Source organism: Arachis stenosperma, chromosome 7 (assembly GCF_014773155.1).
Source record: "Arachis stenosperma cultivar V10309 chromosome 7, arast.V10309.gnm1.PFL2, whole genome shotgun sequence".
Classification (NCBI taxonomy): domain Eukaryota; kingdom Viridiplantae; phylum Streptophyta; class Magnoliopsida; order Fabales; family Fabaceae; genus Arachis; species Arachis stenosperma.
Genome location: NC_080383.1, coordinates 49,780,905 through 49,788,362, shown reverse-complemented (window position 1 = coordinate 49,788,362; position 7,458 = coordinate 49,780,905). Strand labels below are relative to the sequence as shown.

The following is a 7,458-nucleotide window of genomic DNA, read 5'->3' as shown; positions in this document are numbered from 1 at the left end:
ATAGATCCTACGAGCATAACGCTTTAAGATTAGGACTAGACTTTTATTAGGACTAGACTCTTAAAACTGTTAAACGATTGTGTTGTTTGCTCATTGTTTTCTATTGTAAATATATTATGGCGTTAAGTTTTGTGATGATTGTCGAGTATCAAGCTAGAGTTATACTTTGTCTATCCTGATACATATGCTTAATGGATATAAATGGGAAGCCATATCTAAACCTGGTCCCCAGTAATATGGGGTTGCGAATAGTCAACCCACATGTGAGTTTATGGTCTATCTAAAATAGATATACATCATATTGGTTGCTGTATATTATCTGTGATTATGTTTCTGTGCTATACTCCGTTCTGTGCTCTGTGATTTGTATGTACTTGTTTATTAATTATTATTACTATTTAATTGTTTTGATAGAACTAAGGCTCTGGTCATTGGAGAACAAAGACTGTAGCCTTAGGATCGGACTAGGATATATGCGACTGTCCCATCGCTAAAGGTTTGCCCTAGAACCGATAAACGAACTAACTGCTTTTCTTTTGTTAGTACTTTGTTGAGAATCGTAGCTTCTTACCCCCTTCCCTCAATATTCCTACAGATGGAGCCGACAGTGACGTTCGTTGATCGATGAAGCTGCTTTCTGCGGTGATTTAGACTTGGGAGTATGTTCGACTGGTTGAGCTGTGTATCCCTCTGTATATTCTACCCAGCCGCCTTATCTTTCTCTACTTTTTATTCGTTCTTTAACCCAAAAACTTCGTACGAAACTCCGCTTTCTGAGTTTCGTTATGATGATTCTTTCCAGCCATCCAGCACTAGCCATGAGTATCCACAACCACATGTGATCAACGACGGAGCTCAGAAATACGTTTTGCATTTTGAAGATACCGGACGTCTTGTGATGTTTTAGAGATTAGAGTGTTTTTCCGTATCTTTTGTTAGTATTTTTCTTTAGAGGTAGGACTTTATTGTTTTTCTTGTTAGTTTGAGTACCAAACTAGGGTTTATCTAAATAGGCCATGACTAATATATGTTTATGTCGACTATGTACTACTTTACTGGGATAATTGTATCTGGGTTGATATGAGTGTTGTAGTGTCTCTTCTAACGTTTATGTGAAAGCCCTCACGGCATTGTGGGATGCATCTGTTTACACACGCACAAAAAAAAGTATCAAATGAATCTTTGAAAAGTTGCAACATTGGACACATTTCATCTTTTTGTTTGCAAGTTTTCCATGCTATTATTCAAGGACTTATAAGTATAAGCCTAAAATTCTCGAGGGATATAGAATATAATAAAATTTAGTTGTGAAACAAAATGTTTGATGTAAAATTCTCTGAGTGTCTGATTGAGTATATCTTCTTATTGAGTACACTGGATTCTATTTATAGGGACATACAAGATAAGTCAACTATGATGCATAAAACATGCAAAACAATTGTCTTTTATTGGTTATCTTTATGATATGGGAGGGAAGAGAATGATACGAATACCTGTTTTACATGTAGTAACATAGATGTACAAAAATTACACCTGCCACATTTGCCGAAGCCACAATCTTGGAAGATATAAAAAAATGAACAATTATTTCTTCATTCAATGCCCTCCTGGGTTTCTATTCCATGACAAATATGAAGGGTCTCCAAGTTGCCTACAAATACAGATATAGAAGGTTAGAGCCTAAAACTGCCTTGTTATTTATGAGAAAATTTTAGTGATTCATTAAAAAATCATATGAAATAGAACCACAAAGCATGACATTTTTTCTCCTTCTCTTATACAACTTCTAATCAAGCTACTAATCACCATCATCACAAGAGGATTTTCTAGTAGCACAAGATTTCATAAGTACAATACACTAAACATACCAGTCATAAAAATAATGCAGGTTCTAATTGGATTAATGAATAGAACCAATACTAATTCCAAGATTAAAAAGGGTGTAAAAAGTTTAAGCTAAACTCTTAGATTTGACTAATCGCAAGATTTGCTTAATGTGTCACAAGTCTTAAAGAAAGGCCAGCCAGTGCACAAGCATCTCCTGTTTCACACCCAAATAGTGTAATGTAAGCCCTCTAACTTAATAAAATGCATCAGTGGCTATTTATACGATTTAAACTCCTGAGTCCTGACCTTAAGGTTACACGGAGACAACTCAACTATTACTTCAAGACTCCCCTTATATATGTCATAAGTCATAGAGCTAAGAATTTAGGTTCCGCGTGCTATTGCAGAGAATGAATAATTGCATGCAAAATTTTTCAATATAGTAAAGCTGAAAATACTTGGAAAAAAATACAGCAACAAAATAAGAAAGCATATTTAAGCTACCAAAAGAATGACCCTGCATCTAATCAAATTTTAAACTCAGCTGAAAAATTTAGTGTACCTTGGCTTAACAAAATATACAATGGTAAAAGCCAAAGCCAAAAAGAAGCACAATCCTCCAACAGTAAGGTAGGCGATTCCAAGGAAGTCATTCTTCCCACCAAGCCAGGTAGTAGTCGACAACACAAGCTTCTTCTTGCCATTGAAACTGTATGTGTTATAGTTGTTGTTCAATGTTACATTTACGAGTTCACCTTCTTTCAGATCCTCCTCTATTTTTCCGTACAACTTCCTAAAAGTTGGTAGTGCAGCAGTTCGCATCCAGACAATAAGATCCTCCTGCTCTCTCAACTGATCAATAAATAAAAAACACAAAAAAGTGAGCAATGTACCTCATTGGTAGACATATTTAGTGAGAATAGCAAAGTAATCTAATACGAACAGTATAGTATGTTGGAAGTAATTGAAATGAAAAAGAAGTTTGTTGAACAGAATAGAAGAATACAAAAATATAGCAGTACAATAGATTCTCTTTCCAAGCATTATTCTACCAGATTATACATTTATACCATAGTATCTAGTCGTAGACAATGTTTATAGACGATTGATTAAAATCTTTTTCTCTTAATGATTTTACCAATAATTTTTCATGGCATCTCCATAGTGACAGGAAATATGCTAATAATAAGAATAATGGTAATAGTAATAAGTAAAGCAAATAATGCAAGCTTAACAAAATAGCACATGAACGGGTGAACAGCAAAACTTACATTGCAGTCAAAGATAAAGCTTCCAATTACATTGACAATTAAACATAAAATTAGATGGTTAATTCAATCAAAATACATTTCCATGTAAATAGATACTTACTGGTATGGATTCATTCAGATGTGCACCACCTATAATAGAACTATTCTGGAAGTTTTTAGGGAAAACATCTTTTCCAAATTTGTGATTCCTATCACTCTTCCAAGAAATGCCTTTCTTGTTCACCGTCAAATTCCTTTTGTTGACAGAGAAGCTGTATGTGTCATTGAATAGACTCCAAGCTATAAGACCACAAGGTACAATTGCCCTTCCATTGACCATATCTTCAGGCTTACAAGTACTTGTTTCGTTCTCTTCACCACGCTTCCTCAACTGCTCATCACTTCGGCTTTTTACATACCTAAATTATAGAAAATGATCTAATTATTAGAGTACAAACACTCATACAGAACGAATTATATGCATCTAAACCATGGCAATACTTGATTGTAAAAATAATTAAGGCACTGCTGAAGAACAAAAACATCAACTTTTAGGAAGATTGAAAAAATAATTATTATATATGAAAGTAACGAAAAACAGACCACAAAGAACCTTGTTTCTTACAATTTTCTGCTCGCTTAGTACATCTTAAAAATAAAATTGAAATAGATGAAAAGAATGTGTAATGCTTGAGAAAAAAAGGGCTACTACATACCGGCGATGATTCTGGTAGAAGTTGTCAAGCTGATAGTAAATGTAAACAGGTGACTTCATATGCTTGGTCACCTTCACAAGAGTAAAGTTTAGGAAGAGAAAAGTTAAGAGAATTTCAACCAAAACTATTAAATATCAAACATAATAACTGAAAACTGAGAAAAATTACCAAGAACCAATATTCAACAAACTAAATAATGTGGCACCAAGAGGACTTACATTGAGTGTTATGCTACATGCTTTATCAGCAGAACTTTGAATATATGCTACCTTGTTCGTAACATTCTTTGGTATGCACTTTGAATCATACCTATAAACAATTTCAACAACCTGATATATCCAAGAAAAAATAAATAAAGCTAAGAAATAAAAAATATAAAACTTTGGCATAAACTCCAACACATTATATATCTCTCAAGCAGACCTTTCGTGAAGCGAGTAATGAAGCAACACCAACTGGGACGAATACAACACTAACAAGCAAGAATGCCGAAATAACCTGCAAGGAAGACATTAAATTAAGTTCAAGTTCTACATAAACAACAACTTGAACACGAATGCTATGTTAAAAATAGTTACAAACAACTTCTTCAAACAGGCATTGTTACCGCTCGTGGCGTAAGAATTGGCTTGCACGCTGGAAGTTCTTGCTGTGTAAACTTTGAATCTGAATGTCATTAAGTTATTAAACAGAACTATTATCAAATTAAAAATATAAAAAAATAAAAGACACAAAGGCAATTATTGATATAAATTAAATCACGCTATCATCTCCTTGGACCTTGGATCAAATTCTTTTCTCAACCAAACACAGTGAAATTGTCATATGATATCTTCACGAAATAAAAATATAGCAACGTAAACCTCTGCAGAGTAAAATATCAACCTGTACCCGAAATATTTCCACGCCTATAAAAACTAATAGTCAAATAGTACCGAGCCTTTTCGGTTTAACATAACGGAACTATTGACAGTTGGTTACTTTTGCCGTTTAAGAATAACAGATCACTGAAAAGAAAATTGATGAAAGGAAAAAGAGTATTATTACACTTAGGCCGCTTGGTGTTTCTTCTTGCAGCTGTGGAATCGGTTGATCCAGCACCAGCAGCACCAGAAGATGACATTTCCCGAATCAGAATCTATCAAAGACTTCGTCTTTGAGGGGGATTCAACGGGAACTGAAACCGCCGAACAGAAATTGAAGGAAAAAGCGTGTGATCGCGGAAGAAACAGAGGAATTTTGAGAGAAAAAACACAGATAAGAAGAAGGGGGAGGAGGAGGCGGAAAGTGAAACTAGCAAAGACGAAGAATGAGAGTAAAAAGAAATGCAAATTTAACAAAGACGTTATGATGGTACTAATTATACTAGGAGAGTCAAACAAATACAAAAAGCTCAGCCTGCAACTTTCTTTTACTTTTTGGGACAATTTTGTTTGGAAAATAAAAATAATTAAATATTTAAATTGGTTTAAAAAAATTGTAAACTGAATAATTGAATACGTTAATTTTCAATAAATTTTTATTATCCTAAAATTTTCTAATACAAGAGGTCTTTTAAAAGGGCTAATTTTTTTTTATAAAAATATTTTTTAAACACTTATATTTCAATTAAATTTGTTTACTATATTTATCTAATACAAATTAAAATTTGTTCGATAGAATAAGGTTAATTTTTTTGGATATGCAGATTGTGTGTGTGTTGTGCATAAATGTGAAGGTGGGTGGTGTTAGACATGAATGTGGGATAATTTTTTTTGAACTATAAAGTGAAAAAATCGGACTGTGCGATTTCTTTGTTAAAAAAATTTTGAACACAAATCGGATGGTCCGATTTGTGAGGGAGGAAAAATCGGATGGTCAGATTTGTACTTTTAAAATTTTTTTATTTTGAAAACAAAAATCGGATGGTCCGATTTCAATATTAATTTTTTTTAATTGTTTAAAATACAAATCGGACGGTCCGATTTGTGTAATGCAATTTTTTTAATTTTTTAAACACAAATCGGACGGTCCGATTTGTTCTTGACACCACAACTGCGTAAAACACCCATACACTCCATAACTCTGTCCTACACCATTCCTCCTTCCATATCTAAATTAAAAAGTGATAGAATAATTTCTGAGACTTTTAGTAATAAAAATTTAATAAAATCAAAACATCTCATCTAGAATTCATTAGAATCAATTTGATTATTTACTAAAAAATAAAAAAATTTAATTTATTAAATATATTGGAAACATTAAAAGTTTTCGTTTAAAAATAAATAAATAAATAGTGATCGTCCAAATCAAATTCCTATTATCATGCTGGATGCTACAGCGCTAGCTAGCTGATGTGACCAAATTGCAATTGAGATTCAATTCAGTCTCTCCTTTTTATATAAGTCTAATTCTTTTCCATTAATTCAGAATGTTATCTTCTTTTTATTCAGCTTCTTCTTCTTCTTCATATTGTCGGCCATGAAGAACATAAAAAAAGGAAAAGTATATGTTACCAAGAGAGAGTCTGCCAACTATTACCAACACGTGATAAAATAGAATTAAACCATGATTAACTTAGATGTGGCTTTATTTAGTAGATGGACTTCATGTCCAGCCCAACTCAAGTTGGCAGATTTTGGCAGATAAAAAGTTGGTAATATAATGAAAAAAAAAAGGAAAAAGTACCAGCATAATTATACTTAGTGTTAAATGTTGTGTTTTTTATCATTGAAAAGCCAGTCTAAAAATATAACGAAAACGGAATAAAAAAAAGTAAAGGATTAGGAATTAACCTTTTCTCTTAAGTTATTATTACAAACTATCAATACTTTTTTATTAATTTTTTTCACTAATAAACATATACTCACTCTACTAATGTTCTCTCTCAAATTGTAATTTGAGACAAACTGCAACTTACTATTATGACAGAAGTCAGACTGACTAATTAGAGAATTCATAAAAAAATAAAAGAAAAAAATGTGAAGACAAATTATAATGATAAAATTAAGTGATATTTTTTCTCAAGTTTGAAGTGTACATACTATACCATCCAAATTTAAAAAAACATGTTTGAATAATCTTGGAGATAACGGTTTGGTGAGAATGTCAGCGACTTGAGTCTTGGTGAAAATTAGAAGCAGCTTCACTAAACCAAAAATGGCTCTCTCTTTAACAATATAATAGTCAACTTCATTATATTTCATCCTCTCATGAAATACTGGATTGTCAGCTATGTAGAGTACGAATTGACTATCACAATAAAGTGGTATGGACTTTGTAATCAGGAGATGGAGATAGGCAAGGATGAAAGAGATCCATTGAGCCTCACAAACAACCAGAGCAAGTGAACGATACTTTGCCTCAGAGAATGATCGAACTACATCGAGTTGCTTTTTGCTCTTCCATGATAAGAGAGAACTGCCAAGATAGAAGCAGTAACCAATTACAAACCGCCTTGTATCGGGGTAGGCTGCCCAATCGGCATCTGAGAAACCTGTTGGAGAGAAGTCTGAGAATGTAACAAAGAATAAGCGAGTGGTTGGTGATTGTTTAAGATACTTAAGCACACGTAAAGCCGCTGTGTAGTGAGCTTGGGTTGGACAATCTAAACAATGACTCAACTTCCTCAACACGAAAGCGATATCTAGCCTAATTGTGGTAAAGTAAACTAACCTTTCAATTAA

At 33.1% G+C, this 7,458-nt stretch overlaps 1 protein-coding gene across 1 annotated transcript; it reads right to left on the bottom strand.

Annotated features, from left to right (window-relative positions):
• Positions 1 to 1,320: 1,320 nt before the first annotated feature.
• Positions 1,321 to 5,129, bottom strand: LOC130941698 (ALA-interacting subunit 3). Its single transcript, XM_057870276.1, has 8 exons — positions 4,841 to 5,129; positions 4,401 to 4,459; positions 4,217 to 4,291; positions 4,012 to 4,122; positions 3,794 to 3,864; positions 3,199 to 3,496; positions 2,390 to 2,679; positions 1,321 to 1,651 (listed from the first exon to the last, which is right to left on the bottom strand). The coding sequence occupies exons 1-8, from the start codon at positions 4,914 to 4,916 to the stop codon at positions 1,597 to 1,599; spliced, it is 1,035 nt and encodes a 344-aa protein (XP_057726259.1). The 5' UTR covers positions 4,917 to 5,129; the 3' UTR covers positions 1,321 to 1,596.
• Positions 5,130 to 7,458: the final 2,329 nt, after the last annotated feature.

Bases quoted from the DNA above. Each gene is read 5' to 3' on its own strand.
- LOC130941698 (XM_057870276.1), bottom strand. From the start codon at position 4,916: ATGTCATCTTCTGGTGCTGCTGGTGCTGGATCAACCGATTCCACAGCT. The intron at 4,123-4,216 runs GTCTGCTTGAGA...TGGATATATCAG, and splicing joins CATTACTCGCTTCACGAAAG to GTTGTTGAAATTGTTTATAG. The intron at 2,680-3,198 runs GTAAGTATCTAT...TTTATTGATCAG, and splicing joins ATCTGAATGAATCCATACCA to TTGAGAGAGCAGGAGGATCT.